Genomic DNA, 15,399 nt, shown 5'->3' on the forward strand with positions numbered 1-15,399 from the left:
CCTAACAGGGAAAAGAGGGTAAAAATTAAAATAAACCAGACACGGAACCTCACCCATCCTTTATTTACACATCATCAAGCCAAAGATATGTTCTTTGATGATGACTGGTGTGACTGATTTAAACACTTCTGTTAGTGCCTTTTTGAAAATTAAAATCGGTGCTCTGTATTTGTGCGGAACACCCCTTATGCAGTTGGTAGATGATGAAAGGCGGAGAAGATCTCGCTTACAGGTAGAGCTCAGACTCCACAGTGCACTGTCAGGACCCGCTGCGGCCACCGACTCCTGCCCTGCTCCAGAGCCTCGGTTCCCCGCGCCAGCCCGAGCCTCACCTGGAAGAAACCACGTACAGTGCCTCCGAGCAACACGCTCGCTTGTCCACACTCGCCTTACTTAGCCCCTCCCGTCCCTGCCTTTCCTCTCCTCCTCACCAAAAGAACACTCACCCTTAAACTTGGCTGAGCCTCTTTCTCTGTACAATCTTCGCCCTCAGTGGAGTGACTCCTTCCTCCCCACGGAGGCCAACAGCACAGGGCGGTGTAAGCGTTTATGTGAGCACTTGAATTCCTGCTGCAGTCTACACTCGGGCAGGGTGGAGACCACATGCTTCACATCCGCCTCTGTCCCAGTGCTCACCTCACGGTAAATACTTGGTGAATTAAATCAGACCTTCTTAGACTTAGGGAAAAGTACCAAGTCAGAGACATTGGAGTAAATGTGCCAGTGTTATGGAATGCCGACAGGATGGATGTGGTCCTCGTTCTGATGAGGACAGTGAGCTTGAAGGAGAACGAGGAAGCTAAGGTGTGTGTGTGTTCTCCCCGGGGACCTGTCCTTTCAGTGTGTGTGAGACCCTGTTGCCAGCTCCAACTCTGAGGAAGACATGGGATGGTAAGCCGTAAAGTAGAGGGTGTTCTTTATAACCCTGTTTTCTGAACTGTTTTTCCACTGACAGTAAAAGCAATCTTCTAAGAAATTGTTCCGTTGCAGAGAGACCACCCCGGAGCTCCCGGACCCTTCAGTGTTTCGGCATCAGTCTTGTGACAAAATGATTGGCTGCTGTCTTTCCCTCAAGGTCCTGCTGCAATAAGCCCCTGTAAAGGAACCAGCTCCCCCCTACATTCTGCCAGCTGCCCAGGGAATCACTGAACACTAAGGAAATGAGCTCCCAGTGTGTGAACTCAGCACCTCAGACTGACTGTATTTTTATATCAGGTGAAAATTTACCAAAAAAAGTTAAAGCAACCTTGATTCTGTCTACATGGCATTACCAAGGACAACGCTAAGTACTTGTGTGTTTTGGGGGCCTGTGCACGGGGAACACAGTCCAGCTGGCGATTACTCAGAAGGCTCAACCTTTCCCCTCTTCTTTCGGCAGGCCACCTGAGCAACTTCTTGTTTCTGGCGCACAAACAAGGCTGCCAGCTGTTTTCTCTGCCAAGTTCAAGGGTACTTTGGAACATAGCTTGTATTATTATTTTTAAACAAACGAAAAAGGACTTAGGTGCTTGTAATGATCTATTCTGAGACAAAGAGAATACCGACCATGGCCAACACCCAGACCAACATGTTTCCAACAGTGAATATTTTTAAATTATTAGACTTATGTTCTGGTAACTCAGAAATTCAAAAGGAATATATATATTTTAAAAAGACAGAGATGGTATGACTTTAGGTGGTGGACACACAGTGCACATATACAGATCTAGTATCATAGAAATCTACACTAGAAATCTATATGATCTTATTAACCAGTGGCACCCAATAAATTTAAGAAAGAAGACATTATATAATATTTTAAGCTTCCAAGTTCTTCATAGTCATTATTAAGGTTTTTCCAGTTTAGAAGGCAAGATTCCTATAGACATATAAACTAAAACAATAAACACATCTAATTCTTGATGGGGACAGACAGGGACATATTTCCACATTAGGTTGGACAGTGGGGCACAGGGAAGCACTGTTCTCTGCAGACGGTGTGATTTCACAGAGGGACACAACAGATCCTTCATGTCAGTGAAACCGGTCAATCTGCTCTGCAGTCGCTGTGACAGCAGCGCCGCCACCACCAAGTGAAAGGCCGAGAGAACAAACTTGCATTTCCTCAGCTGCCTCCTCTGTCAGCCCCCACATGCCTGCTGCGCCTCCTTGTTCAGTCCACTCTGCACAGACCCTGGCATCCGACCTCGGAGCGCAGCATGGGGTCCAGTCCCTGCTCTCCCTGTGTGGGCCCTAGGCTTTCCTTATGTCACGTTGTTTTGCGCCAAGTAACACAAGGGACAAAGTATAAACCTCATCCAAAACAGTGTTTTGAAATGTTTCGACCACGAGCCTCGGTAAGAAATGAACTGACACTGTGACCCACTCTACGCGTGGGCAGGTTTCCGAATATAGGCTCATGAACACGTTACACTGAACGATACTCACCCTAACCGTGAGCGGTCATTCTGATCATTTTTCTTCTACTTGATTTCATTTTCTCAATGCTGGTTTTTGCCCACTAAATTGATTTCACAATCCATTGATGAGTCCTGGCCCATAGTTTAAAACACAGTGATGCGCAACACACAGTGACACGTGCAGCTCTATTTCTTAAGGTAATCAATTTGAAATGGTAAAAGTCTAAGAAACAAACTTAAATTTCAGTAGCAATATCAAGGTTTCTTTTCCCAGGCACACACCAAACGCGAAGTGTTGGAAGTGACTCTGCGGAGCGGGTGGACGTGTGAGTCGCGAGCGGCGGAGCGCAGATCAACAGGGCAAAGGCTGCGCAGGAGCCTGCGCGTGCGCAGTGTGAAGGCGCTCACCAGAGCCCGGCAGCCTGCACGGCGGCCGCGGACAATGTCACCTCAGCACCGCCAAGGTGCCCCCTCGTTCTCCTTCTGCTGAAAGAAATCATTAGAAGACTCTTGGGGTTGAGAAGAACCTTAAATGTCAAACTGTTCTCTTCTGCCAGGTGACAAAAGTAGATCAGCATTTCTTTTGAAAATCTGAGCCCTCGTTTGTTCCTGTCCAAGAGTTAACTTCAAGTAGAAGGAGGGTAAAAAAAAGACTCACTAAATCATTATTCCATTTCCTCTTTTTTAAAAACAATTACTAGAATTTTATTAGCCAAGGGAGAGCAATTGCAAGAGAAATAACGAACAAAAAATACATCTTAGGACCCCTTAAGTACACCACACATTTACAATTTAAGTATTCTATTTTAAAAGACCACTATCCATCAGTTCATGAAATGTACCAACGTATATCACAGGCCCACTTGTCAACTCAATTAATGTCCACTGTCCTTTGGTTCAGGAGACTGTCCTGCGCATCTGATCTTGGTCTCCGTAATGGCATCAGAAAGGATGCTGTTGGTGGTTTAAGGCTAACACCTTTAAAGTTAACATGGCTCAGGAGGCAGGCGCTTTTCTTCAAGAAAACTTCTACTTGGGCTACACAGCTCTGCACACCTGCCCTCATCCACCTCCAGCGACAGCGACATCCATGCCACCAACAACCATGCTGAAGGGAGGGCCACGGCTCACGCAGCTGGTGAGGGAAGCATACCCCAGTCTACTTAGGAATGGGTTCTGTGGCCTCTCTCCTGGCCGAGAGCTTGTCACGTGACACTTGTGGGGTCCTCTTGGATTTCCGGCAATTCCCACGCTCTGTAAGTTCAGAAAGTACTTTCGAGCAGGCAGTGACACCCACACCCAGTGGGACACACCTCCTGTGTCCGAAACCACTCCATCATGTGGCTGGTATGCCCCCCATGCCCGCAGGTCAGGCAGAAATTAGATGACCCTCGAACTGCCACGTGGCAGATGGCGCACTGGAACGTGAAGCCTTTGCAGATGGTGCACTGCGTGCCACGAACCTCGCTCCGGCAGTGGCTGCAGTACACGCCGAACTCTGGAAGTGGTTGGAGATGGCCAAAACAAGAGACACGTGAGTTTAGTTCTGCAAAAGCAAACTGGGCATTGTCAGCTAAGACAGATGAACACACCTTAGGTGTCTGCAGTATCCCATTAGGCCAATGATTTTCAATGTTCTCTTTTTAATGAGCAGAACACCTTCTTTTCCTGTCTCATTAAGTGCTATAAAGAGGAGCTGCTGTCCCTGCGCGGCAGGGTGCCAAAGCGGGCACGGCGGGTGCCTGGCTCGCACAGATCCTGGTCAAAGCCCCAGCGCCTGCAGCGTCCCATTCCTCTTACCCCCTCAACTGCTGCAGGGGCCTGACACACAGAAGGTGATAAACAAGTGTGTGTTGAAAGAGCTGAAAGACGTGGTAACACTCAGATGAGAGCTAGTTGGTCTTCCTATCGCTTTCCTACCTGCCTGCCGATAACCAAGCAGCAGGTCAGGACCCACCATGCCCCGCACCACCGTTGGGGAAGGTGCCAGGACCAGTCTTCTGTGGCTGGTCCCCAGCCTCCTGGAAGACACCCTGAGGGCTGATCCCAGCCCCACCCATCCCATCCCTGCCTCCAGTGCAAACCTTCACCTGTGCTCTCTATGCTCTGCTCAGGAGAAGCGGGGGCAGGGCGGGTGGGCACTGTGTCCCATCACTGCCTCCATACTGTCCCTTTTCTTCTTGAGGCTAATGCCACTTGGCTTTACCAGCCTTTCCTCTTTTTCTCAGCTGTCACCTACTGATGACACTTCCAAACACTGAAAACTTCTCTTGGTTATCAATCTTCTCACCGCCTTAATTTTTGGCATGATCCTGGAGGTTTCAAAGTTCATGCCTCCAACCCTCTGCACCCCGGACCTCTCAGGTCACTGCCCTCTCACCTCTAGTCTACCGCCTTCACTTTTGTCCCATCAGCCCCCTTCTGGTGGCACTTTCCCCTTAGGTGGTAGCCGGAATTATATGGTCCTACTTTGTAATCACTTTTTGGCAAATACGCTCAACGCCTTTGCCCTTCTCTGCCTCCACAGTACCACCTGATTAAACCTGCGCCTGGCTGGCCCCTATCGCCTGCCTGCTCATCTGCCCTGGACTGGTCCTGAAAGAAGGCCCACCATCACGGTGTGTGTCTCACAGCGCTGTGCAGTGGTCTGACTCTGTGTCTCTCCCACTCCCTAGGCAGCCACTTCGTACCCCGGCCACATTCCAAGGCCACATTCCAAAAAACACCTCCCTCACACCCATGCTCCCCTCTGGCACCTGATGGCCCCTCCTCTCACTTCCCTGAGAGAACAAAAGCCTTCCAAGAGGGGCCCCTTCATCCCTCTGCTACCAAATCTTCAGGTCTCCCTCGGTTTGTCCCTCTTGTCTTACTTTAACAGGTAGTTCCTCTGCTTCAGGACAACTGGCCATCATAAAAACACCAACAAATACTTTTTAAATACACAGTCACTTCAGAGAAAATTTTATAGTAGTCCTAGTGAAGGTAAACTGTGACCCACATTAGACTGGCTTGATAACTGTGGTTTAACAATAGCTATGCCTGTTAGCAACACACACACAACTTTGTCGTGAAATACTCTATACACTATGTCGCATTACCAAAGCCAGCATTGCTTTCCACCCCCACCACTCCCGAGGAAAAGCCTTTCAACTCATTTAACTGTTTCTTTTGTTTTCAACCCATTTAACTGTTTCTTTTGTTTTTACCTCCCCGTCTCTAGACAACCTGCTTACAAAACTACTTCTTAGTTCTCACATTTAAGCATTATCTGCCGACTTTCTGCGGTGGAAGTGCTCTCACTCCCCGGCCCTCCAACCACACACACACCATCTGTCCCTCATCTTCCCCAGACAGCTCTGTTACCGCTTGATTGGACCGCTGTTCTGTTTTCTCGTTATTCATCTAGGTGAGTGTTATTCAAGCCGTGTACCGTGACAACTCCCCCTGTCTTGCACATTTTATCTTTCTTGGAGTTGGTAACTGTCTTGTTTCATTCATCTGCTTAGTGTGCTGTGAATTATCAGTAATTCATCTCTAAACTCTCCCTTAAATACCTGAATCTTCTATAAAATAAAGACACTGAATGCTGAAATACACTAGATGTTTTTTCCAGTTTTCTCGTCTTGGAGACACCGCTCCAGAAACTCTGCACTGGACTGGTCTACCTCCTGGTCTCCCACGCAGCTGTCCCTTCACCATCACCCTGACTCCCTGGTTTCCTGGGTTGGATCCATTCCCCGTCTTTGAATAGGCCGTGCATTCACGTTCACACTCAATTGGTCCTTTGGGCACAGAATCCTAGGTTTGAGATCATTTTCCTGGAAATTCTGAAGGTACCACTGCTTTGTCATCTAGTTTCCAGTGTCTAGTTCACTGCTTCTGAGAAGGGTCCCTTGTGCATAACCTGTATTCTGTCTCTGGAAGCTTCTGGGGTCTTCTCTTTAACCTAGGTCTTTCTTCGCTCATCATGCTAGGTGCTGGGTAGGCCCTTTCAATCCGGAAATGCCTTTTCCTTTCTCTGGTGAATGAACCTCCAGTTTTCTGCCAGGGTAGAGGAAGGGTAGGGACCTGCTCTGCAAACCAGTAGCAGGGACCTGGGACCCTGCAAAGGCTACCAAACAATACTCCAGTTTTCAATCTCACCTTTGTGCCACTTCCTGAGGTAACAGGTACCCCTAATTCCTGAGTCATCTGGAGGTCCTGCCATGTGTCTTATTGTTTTTCCGGTTGCCAGTTTGGGGTTCAGCTCTCTCAGGCCCTATAAAATCAGCTACCACTTATGTATCTACCTCCCAGGCGCTGAGTTTTATTGCCAACATTACACCTCCTTGCACGGTTATGCCTTATCAGAAAAGCTCTACACAGACACTTAAAGGAGAGGGAAATCAATGTGTTCAGCCCACCCTCTTTAGCAGTCTTTCATCTCACCCTTTAAAAACCATCTCTTCTCTTAGCTTCTTTCATACCACAGTTTTGATCATTGGTGACTCATTCTTTTTTTTTTAAGATTTTTTATTTACTTATTTTAGAGAGGGGGAGGAGGGAGAAAAAAATGAGAGAAAAACATCTAAGAGAGAAACATCAATCGGTTGCCTCTCGAATGCACCCTGACTGGGATCCGAACTCACAACCCAGATACATGCCCTGAGAATCGAACTGGTGACCTTTTGCTTTGTGGGATGATGCCTAGCCAACCGAGCCACACAGGACAGGGCAGTGACTCCTTCTAAGTCCCTGTTTCTGGTTCTTCTTCCAAGCCTCAAGTTCCATGTTCCAGTTTCCTCTCAAGGCCCAGGATGGGTGGCTGTCTTATTTGCTCTCCCATACTCTTCCTCCCTACCACCAGCGCCCAGGTAAATGCACCCATTCTCACAGCTTAAATACTATTTATGTGCTGAAGATTCCCAAATTCCTAATTCTAGTCCCAATCTCTCCCTTGAACTCCAAATTCACATCTGACTGCCTACACGACTTCTACAGTCTGTGACATCTCACACATCATGTCTGTCTGTCCCACACTGAGCTCTCAGTTTTCTTCCAGTCTTTTCTATTTTAGAACACGGCACCACCATCTACCCAGTTGCTTAAGCTGAACACCTAGGAGTCATCTCAGCTTTGTCTTTTTTCCTCAGTCCCACACTGAACTTGTCTATAAGACATACTGAGTCTACCTCTAACATCTATTTTAATCCATCCAACGCTCCCCACTGCCATTGGTATCACCCCTACACTGGGCCATCATCGGTCTCTCTTTGACAGCTCGAACAGTCTTCAAACAGTCTTCCTACCTCTGCCTCTGCTCCTCCAATCTTTTCTTTATGTAACAAAGTGATCCTCTTAAAATGGAAACCGGAGCAAGTAATTTCTTAATGCCCTTTGAAGCTTACCACTGGACTTAGGATACAATCCAAATTCATTTCTTAGAAGTTCCTAATTATCCTACTAATCTTTTTATTTACAAATACAATACAGATTATAGTTATAATATAATTATCTAATTTTAATGTTATACCACTCTTCTCAATCACTGCATTCTTGCCACACTAGGCATCCTTCGCTTGTTCGAAATGACAAGTCACTCCTCCCACAGGCCTGCTCCCTCTGCCTGGAGGCCCCTCCTGCTGCCTCTGCACAGACAGCTCCTTACCCTTCAGACCTCAGCAACATCCGGACAGGCCTTCACAATACACCTCTACGCGGCTTCTGAACTTTGCCCTCCCTGCTCTCCCTGCCTCCACATCCTTTCTGTTTGCTATTAAATACTGATCACAAGTTTTAACTATTTAATTTCTCTCCCCCACCAGTCTGTGAGCCCCATGAAGAGAAAAAAATGTGTTAGCACTGTGCCTAAGAGGAATCTGATAGATATTAGCTGAATAAATGAATAAATATCACGACTTCCAATCAATATCTGAGTATTGTAGAGAAAACTACTTCTGTTAACAATTAAAATTTACTCTTGTCATGAAATGTAAGGATTTTCAGAAGCTTAAAACAAACTCAAAATGCTTCAGAAATTTCTGCATATAAACAAGAAACTAAAACTTCACTCCAAGTCTTATGGACGAGGTAAATTACAGAAGCTTTCAGGTGATGGTGGGAAAAGGAAAATCTGCATGCTCACCGATGCCTTTGTGGGGGTCAGGGGGACAGGAAACAAACTTCAGCACTTCGGCTCGCTTCTCCCTCAGACCCCAGCGATAGAGGATTTCTCCATAGCACTTCTTAAAGTCATCAAATTGCTGGGTATTGGCGGGGTCCAGGAGCCTAGATAAAATTCAAGATTTCCTGTCAGTTCCTTCAAGAAAACATAAGTTTAGTCCTTGTTGGTGTGGCTCAGTGGATTGAGTGCCAGGTGCCTGAGAACCAACGGTCACTGGTTCGATCCCCAGTCAGGGCACAGGCCTGGGCTGCAGGTCGGGACCCCAGCAGGGGTGGTGCGAGAGGCAATCACACATTGATGTTTCTCTCCCTTTCTTTCTCCCTCCTTTCCCCTCTCTCTAAAAATAAATAAATAATTTTTTTAAAAAAGCTTAATACCAAATGGCACTTTATATACCTTTTTAAATGCAAGAGTCCAATTTGGGAGAATCTAAGCACTAGGAAATGGCAGCTGTCACCTGGGAAGGCGGTTACCTTTTATTTTTATCATGCTGGTCCCGTTCTCGCTCACGAGGGTCACTGTAGGTCAGACTCCCAAAGCGCATTTCTTCTGGTGAAGACTCTCCCCACGGTGAAGATATGTGTTCTATCTCTCTCCCTGCTAAAGAAAATCAAATGGGAAGGGAAAATGAAAATCAGAGGTGGTGTGAAAATATCTAAAAACTCTCATAAAGCAGTGCGTGTCCAATTTATTCCCCAGGAGAAAAATAAGCTAAGTTGAAGATCCTGAGAAATATAACTAAACAGAACCTTTTCCTAGCGTAACCTTTTTGTCTAGGTACTTATTATTAAGGTAATCTGATAATTAAGTACACACATAATGATTAAGCAAACTATGGGATAGTGATATAGTAGCATATTAGGCAGTCATTGTTTATAAAGACTTTTTAAATTTAATTTTTCTTGTATTGTTTTCTACTACCTTTCAGTCCCCTTAACCCCACCCCTGCTCCCAGCAGTCATCACACTGTCGTCCATGTCTGTGAGGCCTTTTCCCTTTTTGCTCCATCCCTCCACCCTCACCTTCCCCCAGACCACTAGCTGTGAGCCTGCTCTCCATCTATGAGTTTGTCCCCACTTTCCTCGTTAGTTCAGTTTGTTTGTTAGATTCTATGTATGAGTGAAGTCATGGCATTTGTCTCTCTCTGACTGGCTTATTTCCCTGAGCATAATGTTCTCGAGGTCAATCTATACTATTGCAAGGGCTAAAATTTTCTTTTTTTCCAGCCGAGTAGTATTCTATTGTGTAAATGTCCCATAGCTGTTTTATCCACTCTTTACCGATGGGCACTTGGGTTGCTTCAGATCTTGGAGATTGTAAATAACACTGCTATGAACATAGGGGTGCTTATGCTCCTCTGAAGTAGTGTTTTGGGTTCCTTCAGATATATTCCCAGAAGCTGGATCACTGGGTCAAAAGGTAGATTCATTTTAAATTTCTTGAGGTATCTCCACACTGCTTTCCACAGTGGTTGCACCAGTCTGCATTCCCACCAACAGTGCAAAAGGGTCCCCCTTTCTCCACATCCTCGTCAGCACTTGTTTCTTGATTTATTGATGATAGCCATTCTGGCAGGTGTGAGATGGTATCTCATTGTGCGTTTCTCTGATGATTAGTGACATTGAGCATCTTTCATAGGTCTTTTGGCCATCTGTACATCCTCTTTGGATAAGTCCTTTGCTCATTTTTAAATTGGGTGGGGGGTTTTGTTGGTGTTGAGTTTTGTAAGTTCTTTATAGATTGTGGGTATTAACCCCTTATCAGATATATCAGCGAATATGTTCTCCCATTCCCTGGGTTATCTTTTTGTTTTGTTGATGATTTCCTGTGCTGTGCAAAAACTTTTTAGTTTGATGTAGTCCCATTTATTTATTTTGTCTTTTGTTTTCCTTGCCTGGAGAAATATATCCAATAAAATATTGCTATAAGCAGTGTCTGAGATTTTGCTGCCTAAGTTTTTTTCTACAATTTTTATGGTTCCGGGTCTAACATTTAAGTCTTTGATCCATTTTAAATTTATTTTGTATGATATAAGGTGTTATAGTTTCATTTTGTGCACATATCTGTCCAATTTTCCCAACACCATTTATTGAATAAACTATCTTTAGCTCATTGTATGTGCTTACTTCCTCTGTTAAATATTACTTGACTGTAAAGGTATAAGTTTATTTCTGGGCTCTCTATTCTGTTCCATTAATCTATGTGTCTGTTTTTATGTCAGTACCAAGCTGTTTTGATTACTATGACTTTACAGGATATTTTAACATTAGCTAGTGTGTGTGATTCCTCCAACTTTGTTCTTCTTTCTCAGGATTAAGCAAATTATGGTATAGTTATATACTAGCAAATTAGGCAGTCATTATTTATAATGACTTTTTAAGTGACATGAGAAAATGCTCATGGTAAAATTAAAAGCAGAACAGGAAATCACATATACAGAATGGGCCCTCCTCCACCCTACATACACCAAGACTGGAAGAAAATGTTCTGGAATGTTAACAGATGTTATTTCTAGGTGGAGCAATAAATGATTACCATTGTCTTCTCTAACATGTTCTGCTGTGTTTTTTCCTTCACTGTGCATGTATTACTTTTACAATCAGGAAAATGGAGATCATCTTTAAAAAGAAATTTTAAAAGTCCAGAAAACACAAACACTCATTAAATAGATCTTTCTGGCCAGCTGGCATCAGACTCTGCTTTACTCCTCGATGCTGAAAGAGGACATAAAACGAAGTGGTAGACATCCTTGGCAGAGGCACGTGTGATGGAAGAAGGATAGAGCTAGGATTTTGGGGTGAAGGCTGGGAAGTCTCACTGTCAGTGTCTCAAGGTCATGGGATGTAAAGGCAGAAAGGCAACCAGACAGGCAGAAAGACCTTCCATAAACTGGCCTGTTCAAACATGAAAGTCCAGGTCTTGCTGACTACAGTATTGCCATCCTACTAAATTTAAAGAAAAATGACAAAGAAAAAAAAATGGAGACTATCCACCAACTAAAGATTATGTATTATTAGCCATTCACATGCAGCTTTTCAAGAACTAAACATCCAGCGTGGGCTAAGTCAGTTCCATACCAACCTATGTTCCATCCACCAGTGTTGAGCCCTGGGTCTGACATGCTGGAGCAGGAACCAGAGGAGGTAAAGCTGGGCTGCGGAACAAACAGGAGCAGCATCAGAATACCATTCTCCATGGAAGTTTACCGTTAGGAAAAGTCAGACCCAAGCCAGAAAACCACAAGCTTACGTATCGACTATGGGACACCACCAGATTAGACGAACGACTGGGAAAAGGTCCCAAAGGGTTTGGTATTCCCTGAAGCCGAGACTGGGCTTCAAACACGCTGCAGAGCATAGCCAGCGTCTGCACATCCCGGAGCTGGCAGTAATGAGCCAACCTGCGAAATAAGGTGAGAGCAGAAAAAACAAGTCAAGAGAAGAGATGGAGGGAGGGTACTATCACAATCATGGCAGGCTGTCACCTTAGGACTAGAGAAGAAAAGTTGCTTACTTCATCCTCGAAAACCCCTCTCAGGTACCAGGGCTCTCTATAGATCCAGAGGCTTGATCTACTTTGATTTTGGCTAAATTTGCTTTGGAATAGAATACATCAAAGTCATACAAATTACCTAGAAAACGAATCTGAAAGCTTCTGGCATAGACTCAGACTTGAACATAGCTTCTCCCAGAACTAAGGAGACTGAACTAACATCTGACTGAGGCCATGCACGCTCTCTCCCAAGCCCCAAGCTCCAAGGCAGAATCACAATGCTTCCTAGAGGCTCCTCCACACTCCATTCATACAACCTAAAGCTACATGATGGTGCTCAGAGAACACTGCATTGCCATGGTATGGTGAGCAGGCAACAGACTCAGGAGGTATGGATGAGGAGTATGAGCTATTAAATAAGAACAACGAGGAATAGTTTCACCTTTTAGGTACTTACATCCCCTTTGCTCCTTTTAGGACCACTACGCTAGAATGCAAGGTAGGGACCAAAAAGACTTGGCCTTTGTGATGGAATAATATTGATACTTTTCCTATCAAGCACTGTCTAATATTTCTTAAGGTATTTCACACCCCCTATCTTATGCGAGCCTCACGTGAAGTGTGTAGAACAAGCATTATCACCCCTGAGTCACTCTGAGGAAACTGAAGAGTGAGCACACGATGTCCCAGGTCTGGCTTCGACCAGCAAGGAAAGCAAAGCTTCCCCTGAAAAAGGCAGAGCTTTTCTGCTTCTCTGTCAGGACCTGGGCCTCGCTGTTAGGGAGATTCACGTGGCTGACCTGGCTGTAAATCTTTTTGCACATTATATTTCCAGTGTGCCTATTTCAGTGCAATAAGTCAAATACAAATTCCATGTTTTCATACACTGTCTAACAGGTGAAAGCATTGCGGCCTTTGGAGAACATAAAAGCCAACATGCGATTCTCTAATGTACTCTCAGGGACAAAACTCTAGAGCACCCGAGAAATGCACCATCTCAAGTGCTCACACTCCTGAGTTCGGACTGATACAACTTATGGCAAGGCATAAACAAGGACACATGAGTCTGAAATCCTTGTTACAGATGACAAATAGTGTACAGTTCCTGCTGCTATAAAAAGTTAGTTGGCATAGAAATTACTGTAGCTCAAAAAGGAAAGCTCTCTCTTCCACCTCTCATGTGTCAGGACACTGTACTTTCCTCTCAGACAATAGCTTTGTAAGTGCTGACAGACCTAATATTCCCATCGCTCATTTTCCTCGCTTTCAGCTCTCCAAACCTACAGTGACTCCAGCAGCTGTCGCCCGAATGGATGCCGAGCCCACGGTGTCTCCAAATCTGGATCAGACTTTGGACCAAGGCAAAGATCTGTAGCTACTGCAGCCAGCGACCAAACCTGGACAAATCAAAGAGAAACACCCACACTCAGACTGGTGAGGACAGGAACAGGAAGCGAGAAAGAACCCCACCACATGCACGCCCCCCTGCTGCTCTGAGAGCTGCAAACCGGGAGCTTCCCGGAGTGCAGGAGTGCAGCCCACTGCAGGCCCACCGAATCAGGAATGCACTTTTAACAAGGCCCTCAGGGGCCTGTAATACTGGGGAAACACTGGCCAAATAAACTCGGATTGAGCAAGCTTCAGAGAAATGACATTGCAACAACTTCGACAGGTTGTCTATTTAACCACTAACTCCCGTGACTTTTTCTGCTGCTTCATCAGTGAAATGGCAGGGAGGAAAAAGCACTCTGTGTCACATTAAAGACCTGTCCTTCTTTAGCAAATGCTGAAAAGCTGCTGCTTTCCTTACAAAAGTTTCAGTATACTCTCTGAAACTACAGAAAAACAGGCCAAGACAAAATAGACTCGGCTTTCTTTGTGTTGACACCAAATCTAAGGAATACCTCCCTCCAAACCTGAAATCTCATGGGGCCTAGTGTCATTAAGCAGAAACTAATGTGCTTTAAGTGTCTATTAAACCTGAGATGTAGAGGAAGTCACAGTTGCACCTGCACCTTGGTGCTGTTCAGCCCACTCCCGCTCCTGGCTCACTGCAGTTCTCTCTCTTTGAGGAACAAGTCAGTCAGGAAGCCGCGCCGCAGCCATGGCTTTGAAAGATACCGGAAAGACATCCGTGGAACCAGAGGTGGCGATTCACCAAATTAGAATTACTCTAACCAGCCGGAACGTAAAGTCTTTGGAGAAGGTGTGTGCTGGTTTGATCAGAGGTGCAAAGGAAAAGAATCTCAAAGTGAAAGGACCAGTTCGAATGCCTACCAAGACACTGAGAATCACTACAAGAAAAACTCCCTGTGGGGAGGGTTCTAAGACTTGGGATCGATTTCAGATGAGGATCCACAAGCGACTCATTGACTTGCACAGCCCTTCTGAGATTGTTAAGCAGATTACTTCCATCAGTATTGACCCAGGGGTTGAGGCTGAAGTCACCACTGCAGATGCCTAAATCATTCTTTTTAATAAATTGACTATCAGTTGTTAAAAAAAACAAAAACCCTGAGATGTAGCACACGCTAAATGTATTATGTCATCAACAGAGCCCACTCCCCTCCACAGCTTTATTTTATTTTTTATTTTATTTATTTATTTTTGGAGAGAGGTGAAGGGAGGGGGAAAGAGAAGAAGAGAAACATCAGTTGCCTCTTGCACACCCCCAACCAGGGACCTGGCCCACAACCCAGACATGTGCCCTGACTGGGAAACAAACCAGTGACCTTTTGGTTCGCAGGCCAGCACTCAATCCACTGAGCCGCACCAGCCAGGGCCCCTCCACACCTTTAAAAATGGAATACGCTTTCGGGAACTCTTAGTAGTAACACATCATTGTGTACCTACTACTTGGAAAACACCACATTAGACTCTGTAAGAGACTTGAAAAGGGAAATACAGACTCTAAACAAGGAGTTTAAAATCTAAGAAAAAAGAATGAGCAAATAAAAATACTGAGAAACAGTCGGAGAAACATATCAGGTGTGTAAAAAATTAGTTATGTGGCATCAGTGTTGTTAAAGCACACAAGTACTGGTGGCAAATGAGAAGCCAGAGGTCATGCTCACGTTCACCTCTAATAAGTGACTCACGTGCACGGCTGCTGAAAGGGACAGGACAGGGTATCTACTGCCCTGGCTGACAACTTAGATGTGCTATTTCCTCTCTTACAACCCGCACTTCCTAAGAGCTTCGGTAGAGATGGCTGACGCCTAGGCTTATTTCTACAACTCATTGCAAAATAGTAGGCACATCATTGCCAACATGTGGATGAAGAATGTAAAATTTTTTTTCAGCCATTTGCATCAATGTCACATCTGTCCCATATGAAACAGTGCC

At 45.2% G+C, this 15,399-nt stretch overlaps 2 protein-coding genes across 5 annotated transcripts in view; one reads left to right on the forward strand and one right to left on the reverse strand.

The window, feature by feature from the left end:
* Positions 1 to 3,079: 3,079 nt before the first annotated feature.
* Positions 3,080 to 15,399, reverse strand: part of WDR59 (WD repeat domain 59) — an 81,031-nt gene continuing 68,711 nt past the window's right edge. For all 4 annotated transcript variants that reach the window (XR_004900063.1, XM_028501762.2, XM_036012217.1 and 1 more), the window contains 6 exons: positions 13,339 to 13,451; positions 11,812 to 11,962; positions 11,644 to 11,716; positions 9,036 to 9,162; positions 8,524 to 8,666; positions 3,080 to 3,897 (listed from right to left, as the gene is read on the reverse strand). Coding sequence is in view for 3 of the 4 variants with exons in the window: in XM_028501762.2 (XP_028357563.1) it covers positions 3,662 to 3,897; positions 8,524 to 8,666; positions 9,036 to 9,162; positions 11,644 to 11,716; positions 11,812 to 11,962; positions 13,339 to 13,451 (843 nt within the window). In the remaining variant the exon portion in view is untranslated. The remainder of the gene's footprint in view (positions 3,898 to 8,523; positions 8,667 to 9,035; positions 9,163 to 11,643; positions 11,717 to 11,811; positions 11,963 to 13,338; positions 13,452 to 15,399) is intronic.
* On the forward strand, positions 14,082 to 14,558 carry LOC114488121 (40S ribosomal protein S20-like). Its single transcript, XM_036012220.1, has one exon. It carries the CDS (start codon positions 14,159 to 14,161, stop codon positions 14,516 to 14,518), a length of 360 nt encoding a protein of 119 aa, XP_035868113.1. The 5' UTR covers positions 14,082 to 14,158; the 3' UTR covers positions 14,519 to 14,558.

This window comes from Phyllostomus discolor, chromosome 12 (assembly GCF_004126475.2).
Source record: "Phyllostomus discolor isolate MPI-MPIP mPhyDis1 chromosome 12, mPhyDis1.pri.v3, whole genome shotgun sequence".
Lineage (NCBI taxonomy): Eukaryota > Metazoa > Chordata > Mammalia > Chiroptera > Phyllostomidae > Phyllostomus > Phyllostomus discolor.

Bases quoted from the DNA above. Each gene is read 5' to 3' on its own strand.
- LOC114488121 (XM_036012220.1), top strand. From the start codon at position 14,159: ATGGCTTTGAAAGATACCGGAAAGACATCCGTGGAACCAGAGGTGGCG.